This window comes from Serinus canaria, chromosome 1 (genome assembly GCF_022539315.1).
Source record: "Serinus canaria isolate serCan28SL12 chromosome 1, serCan2020, whole genome shotgun sequence".
In the NCBI taxonomy this organism is placed as follows: domain Eukaryota; kingdom Metazoa; phylum Chordata; class Aves; order Passeriformes; family Fringillidae; genus Serinus; species Serinus canaria.
In genome coordinates, this window is record NC_066313.1 from 114370876 (window position 1) to 114392373 (window position 21498).

General features: G+C 54.9%; 1 protein-coding gene across 8 annotated transcripts in view; it reads right to left on the minus strand.

The window, feature by feature from the left end:
• STIM1 (stromal interaction molecule 1) overlaps positions 1–21498 on the minus strand; it is a 72892-nt gene that overhangs the window by 30610 nt on the left and 20784 nt on the right. For all 8 annotated transcript variants that reach the window (XM_050971354.1, XM_050971260.1, XM_050971385.1 and 5 more), the window contains 4 exons: positions 16794–16924; positions 11039–11153; positions 5771–5882; positions 4446–4561 (listed from right to left, as the gene is read on the minus strand). In XM_050971354.1, the coding sequence (XP_050827311.1) occupies positions 4446–4561; positions 5771–5882; positions 11039–11153; positions 16794–16924 (474 nt within the window). The remainder of the gene's footprint in view (positions 1–4445; positions 4562–5770; positions 5883–11038; positions 11154–16793; positions 16925–21498) is intronic.

The window sequence follows — 21498 nt, forward strand, 5'->3', positions numbered from 1 at the left end:
CAGGAGGGGACCTGGGAGGTGGAAACCCAAATTGGGAAGGCAGAGCTCAGCACAGGACTGACGTGGATGGACTCGTGGGGACAGGGCTGCTGCTCCCTGCCCACAATGCACAGGCTTCCCCTCAGAGGCAGAGGGACAGGACCCCTCCCCAAGGCCCAGGAGAAGGCAAGCACTGTCTGCCCCAGCACCTGTGATCCATCACTCCCTGCAAGCACCAGGGTAAATCCAGGGTAAACTCAGAACTAAACAAGGTGAGCGCTGGCCCCGCTCCCCTCCGGATGGATTAGCACAACATCCTCTTCCGAGGGAGCAGATCCTGGCAAGTGCCTGCACATCCCTCAGCCTCAATCCCTGCAGCTCCCATCTGGAGAGTGCTTTGTGTTCCACCCTCCCACAGCCCCACAGGCCTGCTCTCTTGCCTCCCCCCCCCCAGGGCCATTCCCTGCCAGCCCCACCCCACCTGGTCCCTGTCCTGCCCCTGGTGCCAGCTGTGCTCAGCTCCAGCTGGGAGTGCAGCACTGCACACATCCTTGCTCTGCAGCAGCCCTAGCCAAAGACACATGTCTCCCTGATTTTTTAAGATTTTCTAAGCCTTCTGATGTTTACACTCTTGTAATGAACTTTCTCACACACTTTCTGTAAATAACTTTTTGTTTTGCATTCTTTTATGGAGGAAGAGAAATTTGATGGACTGCTGGTTTGTCCAGTGTCATTGGAGAGGTGGCACTGTCACCCTCCAATCCACTGTCACTTTCAAAAACCTATAAATGTTGGAGTCAGAAAATAAACTTCCCTTTCGTGCCTTGAGAACAGCAGTGTGTGCACATTGTGTTATTTCATGTCCTGCAGTAACAAGCACGGGCATGAGGAAACTGAGGAAAACTCAGCTTGGATGGAAATGTAGAAGCACGGAATGCCAGGATGGTTTGGGTTGGAAAGGACCTCAGAGCCCATCCAGTGCCACCCCTGCCACGGCAGGGACACCTCCCACTGTGCCAGGCTGCTCCAGCCCCAGTGTCCAGCCTGGCCTTGGGCACTGCCAGGGATCCAGGGGCAGCCCCAGCTGCTCTGGGAATTCCATCCCAGCCCTGCCCACCCTGCCAGGGAACAATTCCTCATTGCCAAGATCCCACCCAGCCCTGCCCTCTGGCACTGGGAGCCATTCCCCCTGAGCCTGGCACCCCAGAGCAGAGGGGTTCCAGCCCTGGGAGCATCTCCATTTTCTGACTTCATTGTAGATGCTTTTTTCGGGTATCTAATCCAAACCAACCCTCCTGCAGCTCCAGACCTTCCCCTCTTGGTCAATCTTCACTTCTTTCAAACATCAAGCCCAGGCAGAGCTGCAAACCCAGCAGGACATCAAGTCCAGCAGCTGAGCAGAACAATCAGTCTGTGATAAAACTGTGCCTGCTCTCCCTCCTTTCCCAAAAAAAGGAAATGGGAAAGGTGGAGAAGTCTGTTTTCCATGGTGTACGTGGCTTTTCCTGCAGCCTTTGCAGGTGTAAGGTGAGCCCAGGCCTGCCCGCTGCTGGGAGCAGCCACACGGGTGCAGGACAGGCTGTGCCAGCCCTGCTGTGGGACAGAGACAGATCCAGGGGATTTAAATCACAATCGACTGCACAGGAACAATCTGAGGCTCTGCCACGGTGCCCTCGGTCTCTGGCCCAGGGCACAGGAGCAGCAGGGAAAGAGATTAAATTACAGAAAGTTCTCTCCCAAAAGCAGCAAAGCTGCACCTGCAGAGCCTCCAGCCCTGGGACACCAACAGCAGGAGCAGCTGGACAGAGCCCAGAGGGGCCCCTCTGGAGCCAGGCTGGAAGAGCTGAGGGTGCTCACCTGGAGAGGAGAATCCAGGGAGAGCTCAGAGCCCCTGGCAGGGCCTGAAGGGGCTCCAGGAGAGCTGCAGAGGGACTGGGGACAAGGACGGAGGGACAGGAGCCAGGGAATGGCTCCCACTGCCAGAGGGCAGGGCTGGGTGGGATATTGGCAATGAGGAATTGTTCCCTGGCAGGGTGGGCAGGGGCTGGGATGGAATTCCCAGAGCAGCTGGGGCTGCCCCTGGATCCCTGGCAGTGCCCAAGGCCAGGCTGGACACTGGGGCTGGAGCAGCCTGGCACAATGGGAGGTGTCCCTGCCATGGCAGGGCTGGCACTGGGTGGGATTTAGGGTCCCTCCCTACCCAAACCAGTCTGGGATTCCATGTTTCACCTGAAGTTGTGCTATTTTGTGCCAGATAAATTCCTGAATCACAGGAACAGGACCCCAAAGGGACAGACACAGAAGGAATCACCTCATGTTGCTTAGATCATAATTGCACCACGCTCCCTTGCACTTGGATTAATTAAAGCTGAAGTGGTCAGACCTGTTTGCTGGAGGAAATGGCAGGGCTGGAGCCTGGCAGCAGGAACCAGACCTGGAGGGATGGCAGGAGCCCGCAGATCCACATGGAAACTGGCCATGGAATGTGGCTGGAACCTCTGCCACGAGCCAGACACCCACCCCTGGAGCCCTGGGCTGGGAAAAGCTTCACCCAGCAGCAGGAACAGCACTGTGAATCCACCTGCTGTGACCCCCACAGGCAGCAGGGTGTCTGGATTTAGGAGCCTGCAGGAGGACTGGGGCTCCAATTGAGGCTGCTTTTATCAAAGTTTTTACAATGTGGTGAACAGAGCTTCAAGAGAGGAGACAAACCCTTGGAACTCTGCACCTGTGCACACATCCCACTGCCAGCAGCTCAGAGACCCCCAGAGCCCAGCTGCCCTCCAGAGCCACCTCCCCTGACCATGGGAAAGGAGATGCAAAGCAGCTTCTGCAGCTTGAAAGGTCACTGAGCACTGCCCAAAGCTGCCACTTGCTGCCGGCTCCTAAAAGGTGTTGTGCAATCCATTCCTGAAGGAATTGGTTTAGATAAACAACCTCTCCCCATGACTGGAGACAAAGCCATTCAGATGACCAGAAACCAGCAAATTTTACCTTCTGAAAAGGGATCAGCTTCAGCTGCAGATTTAAAGTGTATTTCCACTTCTCACACACCCTGTATACACAATCATAGAACCACAGAATGGTTTGGGTTGGGAGGGACCTCCAAGCTCATCCCGTTCCACCTCCTGCTGGGAGCAGGGACACCTTCCACCAGCCCAGGCTGGCCTGGGAAGCTCCCAGCAGGAGCTGAGGTGTGAGCAGCCCTGGCTCCAGAGCAGCCCAAGCACCACGGCTCCCTGCACACTTTGATCTCCGTGCCCCAGGGAGGGTCAGGCTGCAGGGCCAGGGAGCTGCAGGGCAGAACAAACAGCTCCAGCGTGGCAACAGACATTAATTCCCAGCCAGTACAAGCCATTCACTCTGCCGTTTACACAGCACAACTACTCTGGACAAATCCTGCCCCCAGCACAGGAGTGGCTGGGCTGGAGCCACCCAGGCATCAAAAAGCTTCACATTTAACACAGGCAATAAATAAAAAACAAACTGTGCCTGTGCAAAAAGAGACTTTTCAATAACTATGAGCAAAAATGGCAGATTATACAAGCCAGGCTTGTGATTTCCTCCCTGTGGCTCTGCCAAGCCTCACACTGTGGTTCACACTGTGCAGGCAGTTTTCCCAGGATTGGGTGGGAATGGCTGGAGAGCAGCCATGGGGAGAAGGACTTGGGGGTGCTGGAGTGGGAGAGGCCAGACATGCCCCAGCCACAAGCACTGGGACCCCAAAATTCCCATGGTGATCCCCCAGCTTGGGCAGCAGGAAAGGGGAGATTCCACCCCTCTGCACCCAAACCCCAGGAGAAAGCCATGCCAGAGAAGGAGAGAGACAAAAGCACCTTCAATAGGGAGCAGACAGGAGCCAGAGAGAACTGGGAGCACCTGGAGCATGGAGACATACATCAGAGAGGTTGAGATCCTGATAAAGCATCAAAGGAGCCCGGGGCCTCCCACCACCACCCTAAACTTCTCAACCTCAGCCTGCTGCTCCTTCGCTCCTCTAGAGGTGGGTAGCACACATCCTGAGTCACCAGCAGAGCCTCAGGACAGGACAGTGGAGCCCCAGGAAAACCCAGGAGATGATGACAGAGCTCCAGGACATGGCAGCAGCTGCCCTGGGAGCAGGCAGGATTGCTGCCCTCCAGCACCATCAGCACCACAGAAGGGCAGCAGGTTTTACCCTGTGGACCCAGGAGATCCCAGCAGCACAGTGGGAGATCCCATCTGCACCTCTGGGAGCGCCCTCTGAGATGGGAATGCCAGCCCAGGATGCTCCAGGCTACAGAGCTGCTCCCAGAAACCCGGGACCAACCATTCCTGCTGCAGGGCACTGTGCTGGGATGACTCCCCTGGCTGAGGCTGTGCTGGGCACTTTGGCTCGCCCAGGCCTGGCCCTGGTGCCCAGCCTGAGCAGAGCTGGTGGCCTTGGGGGTGGTTCCCAAGGCTGGCAGGTGGGATTTGGTACTCACACAGAGGAGGCCCGAAGAGCACCGTGTCCAGAGCCTTGAGCTGCAGCTTCTGCCGGTGGCTGCGGTCGGTCATCTTGAGCACAGTGCCCATCATGGTGGCGTTGTTCACTGCCAGCCTGCACAACAGGGGGACACAAAACTGCTGTGGGCACATCCACCAGGGCAGCAACACAGCAGGCATCAGGGAGACGCAGGGCAGGGCCTGGGAGCTCCCTGCTACCAGGGAAAATCCCTCATTGCTGCTGTCTCTAACCAGGGTGTCTCTAGGACACTTTGCAGCAGCATTTTTAAGACTGAGAGAGAGCAGGAAAAACCAGGGCCAGGACTAATTCATTACCTGACAGCATGAGGAACTGATTTCCCATCAAAACTCATCTTTTGGTGTCCTACCAATCACTATGCAGTATTTTTTAACCAAATCTCCATTGCCTTTACATCCTGAGTCACAGACCACAAACCACAGTTCTCCCTTGGAAGGGATGTGGACACTCACTGTGCTGCCTCAAAAACATCCTTATTTTATCCCCACTTAATCCCTCCTTCCCAGTCAGTTGAAAAGGCTGTTTTTCAGCAACAGGAACCTTTATCCAAAAAAGCTGCATGGAGGTTTTTCAAACCTGTTACAAGTTTAGGCTGACTCCCAGCCAGTGCTCCTCTTCCAAGGAATCATGGAATGGTTTGGGTAGGGAGGGATTTTAAATCCCACCCAGTGCCACCCCTGCCACGGCAGGGACACCTCCCACTGTCCCAGGCTGCTCCAGCCCCAGTGTCCAGCCTGGCCTTGGGCACTGCCAGGGATCCAGAGGCAGCCCCAGCTGCTCTGGGCACCCTGGCCACCCTGCCAGGGAACAATTCCTTCCCTGTATCTAACCCAAATTTCCCCTTTTTTCACTCAGAGTTGGAGCAGAACTGGGCAGTGCACAGGCCAAGGAACTTCAGGCGATGAGAGGAGCTGACTCCTGCCAGGCCCTGGTTCTGTCCCTGCACACATCCTATGGGGACAGTGAGGGCAATGACCCGGGCCTGGCACTGACCTTAGCATGGCACTGACCCAGGACATGGCACTAATACAGGCCTGGCACTGACCCAGGACATGGCACTAATACAGGCCTGGCACTGACCTGGGCATGGCACTGACACGGGCCTGGCACTGACACGGGCCTGGCACTGACCTGGGCATGGCACTGACCTGGGCCTGGCACTGACACGGGCCTGGCACTGACCTGGGCCTGGCACTGACCTGGGCATGGCACTGACACTGGCCTGGCACTGACATGGGCATGGCACTGACACGGGCCTGGCACTGACCTGGGCCTGGCACTGACCTGGGCATGGCGTGGCCGCTGAGCTGCAGCTTGCGGAAGGTCTCCTCGTACTGGGGCAGCTCCACGTAGGAAATGAGCCACTGCACCACCTCGTCCACCGTCCAGTTGTACACTGCAGAGAGCACAACAGCACAGCTCATTGGGGGCATGGACACCAGGGAGTCACAGCTTTGGGTTGGGAGGGACCCCAAATCCCACCCAGTGCCACCCCTGCCATGGCAGGGACACCTCCCACTGTGCCAGGCTGCTCCAGCCCCAGTGTCCAGCCTGGCCTTGGGCACTGCCAGGGTGGCAGGAATGGTCCCTGGGAGGTTCTCCTGCTCGGAGCAGCAGCCTGCCGTGTGGGTGGCTCCTCTCCTGCAGCCCCCAGGATGCCACCGCTCCTCCAGAAGAGTTTTCTGCTGCCAGGACTGGTGCAGCTGCCTGGGCAGGGGTGTGGCAGCAGAGAGGGGTGAGCTGTAGGAGGGCTGTGTCCCCATGGCTGCTCCATGTGTCCCGGGTGCCTCTCCCCAGGTGCGGATGGCGCTGAAGAACGCGGAGAAGGAGCTGGAGTCCCACTGCAGCTGGGCTGCCCCCGAGGCCCTGCAGAAGTGGCTGCAGCTGACCCACGAGGTGGAGGTGCAGTACTACAACATCAAGAAGCAGAACGCAGAGAAGCAGCTGCTGGTGGCCAAGGAAGGGGTGAGAGCTGCAGTGGCCTCGTGCTGGGTCCCTGGGCAGGTCTGGGGGTTGAACCTGCAGAGCTGTTTTCTCTCTGCCATCGTGGAGTCCCAGAATGGTTTGGGTTGGGAAGGACCTCAAAGTTCATCTCTTTCTGTGGGCAGGGACGCTTATGATTTTATCCCAGGCTGCTCCCAGCCCCAGTGTCCAACCTGGCCTTGGGCACTGCCAGGGATCCAGGGGCAGCCCCAGCTGCTCTGGGCACCCTGGGCCAGGGCCTGCCCACCCTGCCAGGGAACAATTCCTCATTCCCAAGATCCCATCCAGCCCTGGCCCCTGGCAGTGGGATGTTCCAGGCAGTCCTGCAGAACCTCAGCCTCCACCTCATGGGACCATTTTTGCCCAGACTCAGGAACTCCTGAGGTTCTGCTGCCCCTGAACCCCCACAGACCCCACATGGCATGGGAAGAACTGCCTGGAGCTTTCCCTGAGACAACACACCTTTCCTAGGGCTGTTTTGCATTTGTGCTCCCTGTTCCCAAAATTAACACATGCAACGAGGCCATCAGATAGAGGAGCAGAGGAGGCTCCTCCTCCTGCCATGGCACCAGCAGGGCTCAGGCTGGGCACCTGGGCAGGGCCAACACCCAAAGTGCTGGCAGGTGACAGTGGGGATCACTGGGGTTTCCGTCAGCCAGGTGATCCTGCTGCCTCCACACTCCAACAGGGAATGCTCATCCTCAGCACGTGCCCAAAGGCCCTGAATTCTGAGGTCAGCTCCCAAAGCCTCACCCCCTCCTCCAGACCCTGGCACAGGGTGCCCAGAGCAGCTGGGGCTGCCCCTGGATCCCTGGCAGTGCCCAAGGCCAGGCTGGACACTGGGGCTGGAGCAGCCTGGGACAGTGGGAGGTGTCCCTGCCATGGCAGGGGTGGCACCTGGGTGGGCTGTGAGATCCATTCCAACCCAAACCCCTCTGTGATTCTGGGATTCCCTCTGAACCTTGACTAAGAAAAGCACACACAGAGAAAACCCATCGGAAGCAGCTTGAGAAAGGATCTGTGGGAGGAAGTGGAGCAGGTGCTGCAGCCCAAGTGAACCAGGTGAACTTTGCTCCTTAACCTCCTCCCCGGGCATCTGTGGATTATTTATGGAGTTGTCATGCAGCTCCAGAGCCATAAGTGAGGAAACCTTAGGAAATCAAGTTCCTGCCTTTGCCACTTTGTTGTGCTGCACTTACAGCAATGCTCTGAAGGCAAACATAATCCCAGAATCCCAGACTGGTTTGGGTTGGGAGGGACCTCACAGTCCACCCAGGGCCACCCCTGCCATTGCAGGGTTACCTCACACTGTCCCAGTGCCATGTCCAACCTGGCCTGGGACGCAGCAGATGTGTTTATTGGACAGAAGGGGCTTTATTACACTTGAATTGATCATCCCCTCTCCCTGGCAGGGCTGCATGGCTCTGCTGCAATGCAACTCTGACTGGGCCCATGAGCACAGAAACATCTGCCCAAGCTCCAGGGAGCCCAGTGCCTCCCATGGGGAGCTGAGGGGTGAGGAAGAGGAGGGATGGAGGATCTGGGAGAGATGAGGGAGATATGGGAGCTCAGAGAGCTGATTGAACTGATGAAGTGGAGAAAGATGAAGATGAAGAAACTGAGGGAGCTCAAAGACCTGAGGGAGCTGAGGGAGATGGAACTCAAAGAAATGAGAGTGATGAGAGACATGAGGGATCTGGGAGAGACAAGAGAGCTCAGAGGTAATTGAGAGGATGAAGCTAAGAGAGACAATGAAGCTGAGGGAGCAGAGGCAGAGCCCAGTGCTGAGCGAGGACAAAAAGGCTCCAAAGGAAGATGCCACCCCCACAAATGCTGTCACGGTGACCCAGCTGCAGGGTGGCACAGACAAGGCCACCAACCCTCCCTACAGTCCTGGTCACTGTCCCACACACTGGGGGACACCTGTGGCTGGGGCCACCAGCAGGATGCCAAGAATGGGAGGATGGGAGAAGCCACAGGCCCTGCACAGTGACATCACCAGCACTTGTCACAGAGCATGACGCCACATCCCCAGGCAGCAGCACTGCCAGCCCTGGGGCCTCCAGAGCCCCTGGCTTCTCTCACTTCCATGGGCAGCCGTGTTTCTTCAGGGAAGAATCCCTGAGAAGCACAGGCACAGACGAGCAGGACCCTGCCCTGCCTCCTCACCCCAGGGGCTGATCTGGCATCACTTCCACGGCTTTGGCAGAGCCAGGCTCACCCAGGTGCCATCCCTCAGACCCAGCACCTTGTAACAGCATCACAGCCATTACACCTAGCAGCATCTTCTGCCATAATTCAGGGGCAGAAATGTCCTTACACTTTCCACGTGACCAGGAACAGCAGCAATGGAAGGGAGGAAAAGAAATGGCTTGAAAACAAATGACAGAGGCCCAGCCATCCCCATCCCTGAGGATGTCAGTGCCCTTCACAGCTGCTTTTCACAGCCACAGGAGGGAGCAGACCTTTCCTACAAGCCTGATTCATGACTTCAGCTCCAACCCCAAAATTAGGCTCCAGATTTCCCTGGAAGAGTCCCAGGCCAGGCTGGACAGGGCTTGGAGCAGCCCGGGACAGTGGAAGGCTCTGTGCCTGGCAGGGGTGGCACTGGATGGGCTGTGAGGTCCCTCCCATCCCAAACTCTCTGTGATTCCATGACATCAGAGCACCCTTCAGAAACCAGTCACTTATTCTATCAGCCAGATCTACAACATGATTAAAGGGAAAACAAGAGCAGGAGCTCAGGCCAGTACTGGACACGCACTGTGCCACAGCAGCTCTGCCAGGTGCTGGGTGTGCCAGGGGCAGGGACAGAGCCAGGGCAGCTCAGTAATTAGGAGCCTGGTGAGTATCAAGGGCTGTTCTCCTCCGCCCCTTAATGATTTCTACCCTTTCCCAGCTGACAGCAAAACACACTCCAGGCAAAGCCATGTGTAAACAGCCTGTAATGGGATAAGTATTTCTTACAGGAGGCAAAGGAACTCAGAGTTATGGAATCACAGCATCCCTGAGGCTGGAAAATCCCTCTGAGCCAAGAGAGTCCAACCACCCCCAGCACTGCCAAAGCCACCCCTGACCATGTTCCCAGGTGCCACATCCACAGGGTTGTGATATCCTCACAGGATGTGTTTCCATCCCTGTCCTGGGCAACTGTGCCACTCCTAAAGTGATGTGGACAAGAACTGCCAACATATCCCTGTCCAGCTCCATGGGAGAGAGTCTGGTCTGGGATACTCAGCACTGGAATTGTCACATGGATATCACAGAGTTTGCTTTGGACTGGGAGGAACCTCAGAGCCCCCCGGTGCCACCCCTGCCATGGCAGGGACACCTCCCACTCTGCCAGGCTGCTCCAGCCCCAGTGTCCAGCCTGGCCCTGGGCACTGCCAGGGATCCAGGGGCAGCCCCAGCTGCTCTGGGCACCCTGGGCCAGGGCCTGCCCACCCTGCCAGGGAACAATTCCTCATTGCCAAGATCCCATCCAGCCTTGCCCTCTGGCACTGGGAGCCATTCCCTGGCTCCTGTCCCTCCGTCCTTGTCCCCAGTCCCTCTGCAGCTCTCCTGGAGCCCCTTCAGGCCCTGCCAGGGGCTCTGAGCTCTCCCTGGAGCCTTCCCTCCTCATGCACAGCCCCACTGTGTTTCCAATCCACAAATGCTGCACCTCATTCAGTGCTCCTGGGAATGGGAGGGACTGCTGCACTCCCTGCAGCTGCACCCACAGCTCTGGGAACACAGAGCACATCCCACCAGAGGAATTAGGGGCTAATACAAAAAAGTCAAATACCAACAGGACACAAATGAGAAACTGAAATTTCTGTGGTTAGTGAACTGATTACATGATTAATATTGTGTAGTTCAGGGAATGGACATAGACAGAACTCCTCTTTTAGAGATGAGGAGCACTGAAAAAAAATGAATTAATGATTTCTGTGGAGTTCTGTGTGAAAGCACTGGGGAAGCACTTGCCAATCTTAAAAGTCTGTTCTAAGATTCCCAGGTTTCAGGCAGTTTCTCAGCAGAGGCTGAATTCCCACCACCTCCCTGGATGCTGGGATAAATAACAGCATTTTGGAACAGCTAAAAGCTATTTCTACATGGACTTATGACACTTCCTGGATTTTATTCTCCCTTCTTTTCACTGTGAAGGAGCTTTTCAGGTTCAGAAAATTTCTCCTAAGGAAAACACCACCTGCAGGAAAGCTCCCAAGCAGTTCTATTGAATATATTAGGATGTTGTCACCCCAGTACAATTCCACCTGGAACTGGGTGTTTGAAGAACCTGGATTTTGGCTGCATTTAACACACATTTCTAGGGCAGAGGAACAAAACAAGAACTGATCCACGTGGTGGCCATGCTCAGGTGCAGCAGGAACTGTGTGGAAGCACCAACCCTGAGGAAATCCTGGGAATCCACACCTCAGAAGGGAGCTGGAAAAGCACAAGGCCTGGTACAAGGGAGGAAAAGCAGCACATTCCTCCTCAGAGCTGCACACTCTGCCCAGGGCATCTGCAATCCAAACTCTTTGGCACTCCTGGGAAAGAATTTTTTGGCTTTTTGCCCTTTATTACCTTCAGATGTTTTCCAGGCCTTCCAGAGGTCTTCCACACTGATGAGCTTGTCCTCTCCATGGAAAGTGCTGTGCTTGACTGCTGGGTCATGGTAATTCAAGTCTTCCCTCAAGAACTAGGAGAGGAATTAACAGCAGGATTAAGCTTTGGTTCATCTTTTAGGGAGATGAGGAGCATAAAAAAATTCTGAATAGTAATAATTTTGATGGGAAAGTCATAATAAATCTGAATTTTAAAAAGCCCATAAATATAATGGATATACTAGATATATAGAGATATAAGTATATTCCCTGCAGTACCCCTTAATATCTCTGTTCCTAGGAAGACCAGCCAGGAAATATTCAGTAAGTAAATATGTTAAATTCATTTTAATACAGAAAAGGGATAATTAATTAGAACCTTCGGTCTCGGGATTCCAGACTTTTCTCTGAATTATAGTAACACCAAAAATTCACCTAAGTGGCCCAATGAAACCAGCTTTGTGTCACTGGTGTAAGAAACCAAGAATTATCACTGGATTTGATCTGCACCTTCTAATCCAAGCTGGAACAAATACCAAGGGCAGGAGGAGAAGCAGTTCCACTGAAAAATTTAAATAAATCTATGAACCCCAGCTCACTGGGGCCCAGAGCAGCTGGGGCTGCCCCTGGATCCCTGGCAGTGTCCCAGACCAGGTTGGACTCCAGCCACTGGGGCTGGAGCAGCCTGGGACAGTGGGAGGTGTCCCTGCCATGGCAGGGGTGGCACTGGGTGGGCTGTGAGGTCCTTCCAACCCAAACCAGGCTGTGAAATCCACCAGCAGACAGAGAACCACTCACATTCCAGTGCCCAACAGATGGAACCAAGTTCAAGGATAATTCCACATTCCCACGCCCCAGGACAAAATCCCCACACAAGCAGCTTCATCCCTGGGCTCTTCCATGAGCAACAGGATGATACCACACCCAAAAACCACCTTAGAGCTGGAGATGTGCTTTAGCATCAGACAGGGCATGGAGATGATCTGGGCAGCCTGAGATCCCAGGCTCCCTGCAAACCCAGGGAGGCAGCTCCAGCCTGGGGCTCTGCCCTGCTGCCCAAAAGCTGCCAGGGCTCTTCCTGCCTAGCAGAACACAGGAAAATGGGAGAATGTGGGGAAACGGGGAAAATGGAGAATGTGGGGAAATGGGGAAAACGGGAGAATGTGGGGAGATGTGGAAAACGGGAGAATGTGGGGAAATGTGGAAAATGAAGAATGTGGGGAAATGTGGAAAACGGGAGAATGTGGGGAAATGTGGAAAACGGGAGAATGTGGGGAAATGTGGAAAACGGGAGAATGTGGGGAAATGTGGAAAACGGGAGAATGTGGGGAGATGCAGAAAATGGGAGAATGTGGGGAGATGTGGAAATTGGAGAATGTGGGGAAACATGGAAAACAGGACAATTTGGGGAAATTTGGAAAATGGGAGAATGTGGAAACAGGAGAATGTGGGGAAATGTGGAAAACGGGAGAATGTGGGGAGATGTGGAAACAGAAGAATTTGAGGAAATGTGTTTCAGCAGGGGCTGAACCCCGGGGCTCCAGCTATGCCAAGCCCTGTTCCCCGTGGGTGCCGCCGTGACCGAGCGGGAACGCGGCAATGTCACCGATGTCACCGATGTCACCAATGTCACCAGCCCTGCCCCAGCTCCCGCTGCAGCACGGTCAGCTGCTGCTCTGTATATTTAGCTCGGGAGCACAGAAAGGAAAGGTGATCCCTCAGCTTCCCTTGGGCTCACAGTGGCCAAAACAAACCCAAGGACTCGGCGGAGGGGACGGAGCTGGGCTGGGGGATGTCCTGGTAAATGAGCAGGGAGAGGATGCAGGATGGGGCTGGGGGAACTGGGCTGAACCCACCAAAGCCCAGAGAGAACTTAAAGCACATTTTCCACCAGTATCTTCTGAAAAAAGGACAAAATTGTGGAGTCCCAGACTGGTTTGGGTTGGGAAGGACTTTAAAGTCCACCCAGTTCCACCACTTGCATGGACAGGAGCACTTTCCACTATCCCAGATACTCCAAACCCCAAGCACAAGAAGCACTGTGCAGAGCACTGACCTACTTGCAAACCACTGAAAAGCAGCACTTCCAAGTGTTAAAGGTCCCACTGACCCCAGGCCTGGAGACACCCAGAGCTCTGAGCCTTGGACAGGACCAGACCACTGCCAAGGTCCCACAGACCATCTCCAAGATCCATCCAGACCACCCCAGCCTCAGCCAGGCTGTGAATCCACAAGGACAGAAACAAAATGAGTCAATCCTGAGTCTCCTCACCAAGTTCAGGGAAAGGCAAACCCTGGTCAAACCAGCCAAAGGCAACAGGACCAGAACCACTGCTACAGAAGGAGCTGGGGAAGATTCAGCCTGGAAATGCTGATTTTGGTGCTCTGAGGTGTCCAACAGCAGGAGGACCTGCAGCTGCTGGAAACAGCCAGAGGAGCCACGGAGCTGCTCCAGGGCTGGAGCCCCTCTGGAGCCAGGCTGGCAGAGCTGGAAGTGCTCACCTGGAGAGGAGAAGCTCCAGGGAGCGCTCAGAGCCCCTGCCAGGGCCTGAAGGGGCTCCAGGAGAGCTGCAGTGGGACAGAGACTGGGACAAACTTTCTGGCTGAAGGCACACTCAGAAATGAGCAGATCCACCAAATGGGATTTTCTGGAGGTTTTTTTTTTTCCATAGAATCACAGAATCTCCTGAGTTGGGAGGTACCCAAAAGGATCATCAAGTCCAAGTCCTGGCTCTCCACAGCCCAAACAACCCCACCTTGTGCCTGAGAGCCTTGTCCAACCTCTCCTTGAACTCTGTTCTGTGGTTTTTTATCTGCAGAAACTGCAGCTACTGAAGTGATTTTTCAAAGCTTCCCATCCCTCCCACATCCCTGGATGTGTGCCACCCTCCCTCCCGAGCACCAGCTCCTGCTGAGCAGAGCCAAGGGCCAGGCCTGGCCACGTGCCGGCAGCTCCCTGTGCTCCCCAAATCCAGCAGCTGCCCTGAGCTCCCAGCTCCCCCAGAGGGACAGACAACTCCTGGCTCCAAGGCCTTCCCCACCCTGGGAGCCCAGGCAGCGGGACCTGGCTCTGGGAGGAGCCAGAGAAAGGCTGAGCAGCAACACAAACCTTGTTTCCTGAGGAAACCAGGCTGGCAGCATCCCAGAGCCCTGGCACTGGGCAGCCACATCCCAAAGAGCCAGAGCTGCCTTTGCTGTGAGCGTGCAGACAGGAATAGATCCCTAATTAGAAGATTTCCCCATGAGGGACAGTTCTTTCACTTTAATTGAGGCCACTGATGTCATCTGAAACTTCATTGAAAATTCACTTCCCAGCAGGAAAACTGCAAGGATGATTTATGGACAGCATGAAGCTGTGGGACAAAACTCCACCCATAATTTATTTTAAAAATACCTGTGTGGTCTGTGTGTCCCCTTCTGCCCAGGAAGGGGCTTCAGTCCAAACAAAATACTCCCATCATTTACCCCCAAAAGGTAGGGGCCAAAATAACAAATGAAAATATAAAGTTCTCAGCCAAGCAGGAAAATGCCCATCCCTGGAAGTGTTCCAACCCAGGCTGGACAAGGCTTAGAGCAACCTGGGATAATGGAAGGTGTCTCTGCCCATGGCAGGTGGTGGAACTGGATGAGGTTTAAAGTCCCTCCCAACCCAGACCATCCTGGAAGTCCATGAACCCCGTAAAAGGTTTAAATTTGAGCCTGCTGCATTCTTCCCAATAATCCCCCAGCAGCTGTCCCCCCACAGCCCAGAGTTAAACCTGACTGCAGGGTCCATGTGGGGGACAGTGATAACCTTGACAAGGAGAACACAGCAGGAGCCAGCTCAGAGAGGGAAATTCCTGCAATACCTCACTGAGTAGCTCCAGAGCTTATTGACAGGTGAACTTAATGCAACTTCAATAAAAGCTTAGCAGAGGTAAAGCAGCAACTGCATGGATGGAATCCAGGGACAGGGATTCACTGAGGTTGGAAAAGACTTCCAAAATCATGGAGCCCAGCTGTAAATGCAACAGCCTGAGCCCTTTGGCTCAGGGCAATCCCAGCACAAACAGCCTGGGGAAAATGGACCGGGAGCAGCCCTGGGAGAAGGAGCTGGGGATTGGTGGGAGAAGCTCTCCAGGCCCTGGCCACGAGCACTGGGACCTGAAATCCCTGTGCCCTGGGCTGATCCCATAGAGTGGGCAGCAGGAAAGGGATTGGGATTGTGCCCCTGAGCCCCACTCAGGCTGGACAGCCCTTCCCACAAGGAATTTTCCCAGTGTCCAACCTGAACTTGCCCTGGCTCAACCAAGGCCATTCCCTCTGCTCCTGTCCCTGTGCCCTGGGAGCAGAGCCCGACCCCTCCAGCTGTCCCCTCCTGGCAGGGACTTGTGCAGAGCCACAAGGGCCCCCCTGAGCCTCCTTTGCTCCAGGCTCAGCCTCTCCTGGTGCTCCAGACCCTTTTCCAGCCCTGTTGCCCTCCTAGAAGCAGAGCAGAGGTGCTGGGAGCAGGAGCAGCCCTGCTCAGATGCAGCTCAGAGGGGTTTGGGGAGTGCCTGTAAGAGCACCAAGGCAGTGATTCTGGGGCCTCCTAGAAAACCCATGGAATCCTCCCACCCTGGCAGTGTCTCTGTGCCAAGGCTCTGAGCACATGTTCCCAGCCTTTCCTGTTTAGCTGCCAGTTCTCCCCAGAAGACAGAATTCCTCACCTCCATGAGCACCCACCACAATTGAGGCAACACTGCAAACAAAGAGCTCTTCCTTTTCCTGCAGACTCTTATTTCTAGAGGTGCTTGTGTAAACAAAGAACAACAACTTTCTTTCTTTTCAATCCTTTATCAGCTAAAGTGTCCAAGGCTGACACAACAAAAAGCTGCTCCTTTTTTAGCAGTGAGCACCCACTGACTGAAACCTCTCTAGCTGGTTGGTGGAAGAATGCAGTAAAGATAAAATCATGGAATGGTTTGGGTTGGGAGGGACATCAAAGCTCTTTAAATTCCACTCCCTGCCATGGGCAGAGACACCTTCCACTATCCCAGGCTGCTCCATGCCTCATCCAATCTGGCCTTGGACATTTCCAGGGATGTGGCAGCCACAGCTGCTCTGACAACAATGAAGTGGCTACAAGCTCCCAGCAACAAGGAGAAGCCCCAGCCAGCACTGGTGACAGTGCTGAGACACCCCTTGGATCATCATCTCACCCCCTGGCTTCCTCTGTGCTGAGGAGGCACCAAGCCCAAGAGCAGCCCTGGCCACAGCAGCCTGACTGTGAGAGCAGCCCCAGCACTGGGCTGGACAAGGCCCTGGTGATACCTTGGGTTTTAAGTTTCTCTGCTTTGTTTGGTGTGCAGCTTTTAGCTTTATATTAAATGTTACTGGGATCTGTGATCTTGTGGGGAAGACAAAACTATCCTATTCTAGCTGGAGACTCATGGACAATCTCTTCAAACTTCAGGCCCAAAGCACAAACATGAAAAGAGGAGGGTGGGCCAAGTGAGCAAAGAGGATGAAACCTCATCATTTGAAGTCATTAATTGGACAGTTACCTCCTGTATGCAAATGGACTGAAACTTATACAAATGTGAGATCTCATGACGAAGCCCTCTTTTGCTTCCATCTTGGATCCACCTGGGCAAAGCCAGGACTGTGGCTGAGGTCCTGCCAGGCCCTTCAATAACTACCCTCTTTATTGCCCTTAACTCCACTAGCCCCTGTTCCAGCTGCTCAAGGCCCCACTGGGCACAGCCCACACCGACCTCGTCGCTCTCCTCCACGTCCACGTTGCCGTTGGCGTCGTCGTCCATCTGCTTGTGGATGTTGCGCACGGCCTCGAAGCTCAGCTGCTCGTCCTCGTCGTGGCACAGGGCCTTGTCAATGCGGCAGAACTCTGCTGGGGCAACAGCAGCACGTCAGGGAGCAGCACCGACCCCTCAGGCAGCAGCACCGACCCTCGGTGTGTCCCTGCAGCTGCCCGGGCTGCCATCACCACAGCCCACGGAGCCGGGCAGGGCAGGGCAGGGAGCTCATCTCACCCCAACCCTCCACTCTCCCAGCAGGGGCTGACTCCTGCCCACGGCCCCAGCAGGACAGGACAGAGCAGGGTGCCCCTCTCAGCCCAGCCCTCCACACTCCACCAGGACAGCTCTCCCAGCAGGGGCTGACTCCTGCCCATGGCACCAGAAGGACAGGACAGGGCAGGGTGCCCCTCTCAGCCCAGCCCTCCACACGCCACCAGGACAGCTCTCCCAGCAGGGGCTGGCTCCTGCCCAGGTCCCCAGCTCCACGTCTCCCTTGGAGGCTGTTGGCGTTGGCACCATGTGCAGCCAGGGCGTTTGGGGAGGAAGAGCTGCGTGTTTATAAAACACTGCAATTAAAACCCTTCCCTCTTCCTGATTATGGAACGGGCTCTTCTGGCTGCTTTTCATAACATTTTCCACTTTCTAAGACTAACACTTTATGTTTTGCTGCATGCCTGAGTCCATGCAAGCACCAAACAGGGCTGATCCAGCCCTTCCATGGCACTGCCAGCTGGTGACACGAGACTCAGGGATGGGGAATCCTGAGGGACCTGGGCAGGCTGGAGAGCTGGGACCATGCCAAGGCCACGGAGTTCAGCAGGGCCAAGTGCAGGGTGCTGCAGGGGCTGGGAGAGCTGGGGGTGTTATCTGGAGAAGAGATACCTGAGAGCCCCTTCCAGAGCCTAAAGGGGCTCCAAGAGAGCTGGAGAGGGACTGGGGACAAGGGAATGGCTTCCCACTGACAAGATGGGCTGGACAATGACGCAGCCTCCTGCAGAGACAGGGCTGGGGTCCTGCTGCTCCCAAACCTCGGGGAATTCACTCCGTGTTAACTCAGGTCTGTCCATGTCGCCAGGGCCTGCAGGGCTGTGAACTGGGGACCAAACCAGTGAGTGAACTGGGAACCTTCCCCAGAGCTCTCTGCTCCCCCAGGCCACTCCTGAAGGGACACCAGAAGCCACAAGGACCTCGGAAGAACACTGGATGCCCTGAGGCTGATTTGGAGAGATCTGGGGTTCCTCCCCTACCATGCCAGAGCTCTCTGGTGGCTCAGAACTTTGGCTGGGCCTTTCTGTGCTGGCTGCTCCCATTATCTCTGAGGCAGGGACACGAGATGGTCTCTGTGTTTACGCTGCCCTTGGACACGACTCCAGAAGGAAAAATGAAGCCAGGCTAAACGATATCTCCCAAAATATTACATGGTTATCTTGTTCCGAGCCTGTGCTTGTTGTTGCAGGGGAGAACGTGGCAACGCTGTAGCAAAGTTTGGATTATAGGAAGGGAAGGTCGTGTTATTGCAAAAGTGGGTTTATTCAGATTAACCCCCTCCTGACCACGGAACTCCTGAGCCTTGGCTCACATCTGCCCAAGGGGTTCAACCAGGGAAAGAGACCTGTGGGGATGAAGGATTGGAGGAGTCAAAGATTGAGGGGATCCTGCTCTGATTTCCTGCCACCCCAAGGACAACCCCTGGGTATCTGCAGCACAAATGCCAGGAATGAAGATCGACTGAGAGCAGCAGCAAGAGCAATAAAACAAGGCTTTTAAAGAGCTGCCAGGTGCTGATAATCAACTGCACCATCAAGAACAGTCAAACCAAACCCGGGAGGAATCTGGTGCTTTCATCAAGACCAAAAGGAGCCTGAATATGGGGCACAAGTGATTTAATCAGCAGACAACCCTGAAGTGACAACAGAATTGGTCCAACATTTCAGCAGCCACTCTGGGCTGTTCATTCCCCTCCCTGTTATCTCCCTTCCTCTCCCTTTTATCTCCTCAGACTGCAGCTGCAAGAATACCCAAATGAAGGAACAAAGACCAGCACCAGCCACTTTGCCTATGACTGATGGAAGATAAAGCCTAAAGATCACAGCACAGAATGGTCCTTTGTGTGGGAAGGGACCTTTAAAGCTCATCCACACCTTCCACTGCCCCAGGCTGCTCCAAGCAAGCCTGGAATACTGCAATCAGGCTATTCCAACACACCTTCAGCAAACAAAAGCCCCAAAATGACTGAGAAATTTGCTTTAAGGAAATCTCCCTCTCCAGAACGTCCAGCCCTGACTTTTGCTCCAGCAGCTTCCCCAAGAGACAGCTGCTGGTCCTGGGTGGTGCTCAGCAGGGCTGTGACTCCTGAGGAGCACCACCATCACCTCCACTCCCACCCCGCCCCTCTGAGTCACCGGGAACCTTCTGTCTCCATCCCACTGTTCGGTGGCTCCAGGCCTGCTCTTTATCTCCCCACCATCGACTCACAGGCTGCATCTGCCCCGCCGTGCAGAATAAAGAGACCTTTGTCCCTCCCAAGGGGTGTCCCTGATGGGCCATTAACCGGGGCACATCAACACGGGCCGGCCTCACAGCCCTCCTGCTGCCCCTTCCATCCCTCCTGCTCCTTCCATCCTTCCTCCTGCCCCCTCCAATCCCCCTGCCCCCCTCCCATCCCTCCTCCCCCTCTTCCATTTCTCCTGCTGCCCTCACATCCCTCCTACCACCCCTTCCATCCCTCACCCCTCGGGGCTCGCTGTCCCCACCAAAGGCTCTCTGCAGCCTCTGCTCGGGGGTCCTGCTCTCACCCCAAAGGTGCCCCCACCCAGATCATTAAAGGACCCTGAGGCCAAAGTGCTAAAGCTGAGCTGGAATTTCACTGAGCCATCGAGCTTGGAAAAGCCCTTGGACACCATCGAGTGCAGCTGTTCCCCAGCACTGCCAAGGCCACCACTGACCATGTCCCCAAATGCCACACCTGTGAAATCTATCCAGGGATGTGACTCCACCTGTACCAGGGCTGGACAGTATCTTCCATTAAGGCATTCTTCCCAATATCCAACCTGAACCTCCCTAGTGCAATTTGAAGCCATTTTCACCTGCCATGGAAGGCAGTTTGGGGTGGTTTTGTAAGAGATGACAAAGATGTGCCTTATGGTGGTTCTGGCTGGCACAAGTCACCCAGACTTGTTTTGTTACTCTTGTTTTGGGGCGCTCCAGCCATGGAGCCACCCAAAACTCAACAGGACATGGACATGGCCCTGGACCAGCAGCTCTGGGCAGGGCTGGAGAGAATGATCTCCAAAGCTCCCCTGGAACATCATTTCATTCCAGACCTTTCCTTTCTCATGGGAGATTCTCTCTAACGAGGATTTTGTTTGTTTAATTCCCCTTGATTTCCTTCTGTGAGGTCCCATTATCTCCAATAATGCCCCAAGCCCCTGCAGCTCCAGCTCTGCAGCAGCAGCAGCCCTGGGGACAGCAACTGAACAGCAGCTTAATTATTACAATTGTCATTTACATAACTGGCTTTTATAAACACAGTGAGGGCAGCCAAGAAAAAAAGCCCTATATTTGGGGAAAAAGAACTGTTTACATATTTCACCCGTGTAAACAAGGGCTCAGTTGAACTTCCGCGCTCAGGGTTCCTCCCCTGGAACTCTTGGTTTCAACTAAAAAATGCCAAGGACAACTTCAGGAATTTTAACGAAGGCACTAAGCTGTGATGGATGCATGCAGAGATTTCCATTCCCTCTGGAGGGGTAAGGAATAGCAAGGGGAACCCTGGAAATTCTGACATCTTGCAACGCTGCAGAGCAGCAGAGAGGGCAAGGCCAAAAGGGCACAGTAATAATCCTGGGTTTGCAGCTCTGATTCCCAAACATCAGAGCTGATGGAGCTACGAGAGCATCCAGCCATTGCCACTGCCAGGAAAGTCATCAGAGGAGTTTTATACTTCAAGCTGACACTGTACAGCTTGTTTACTACAGAGGGAACTGTCAGACTCCAGGTCTAATGCACCAGCCGGCACAAACACATGTGAAATTCACATATAAATACTTTTTGTCAAGAAAAAAAAAGGATTTATCAAACAGAATCGGGATTTTAGCACATGCTCGTTCTCCTGTTCCTTCTGACCTACTTTCCCTGGCAGACTCCTTCCCTGGGAGGTGCAGAGCCAGGGCACAGAGTCCTGCTCTGGGCAGGCAGCGCCCCAGAGGGCAGGGCTGGGTGGGATCTTGGGAATGAGGAATTGTTCCCTGGCAGGGTGGGCAGGCCCTGGCACAGGGTGCCCAGAGCAGCTGGGGCTGCCCCTGGATCCCTGGCAGTGCCCAAGGCTGGGCTGGACACTGGGCTGGGAGCAGCCTGGGACACTGGAAGGCGTCCCTGCCACGACAGAGGTGGCACTGGGTGGGATTTAAGGTCCCTCCCAAGACAAATCAGCCTGTTCCATGACCAACACAGACCTCATCCATGTTCTCACCTCCCTTCCAGTGTGGAAACTCCTAGAGTGACTCTACCAGCAGTTTTGGGATGTGGAACCTGGCAGCTGAAGGGAGTTTGCTCAGAGCAGACCAAGGAGAGCCTGCAAGTATCTGCTCAACAGGGAATGATCTCCGTGCTCCTGCTCCGGGGTTCCCATCACCCTTGGGACAGCAGGGTCTGGAGCAGCTCA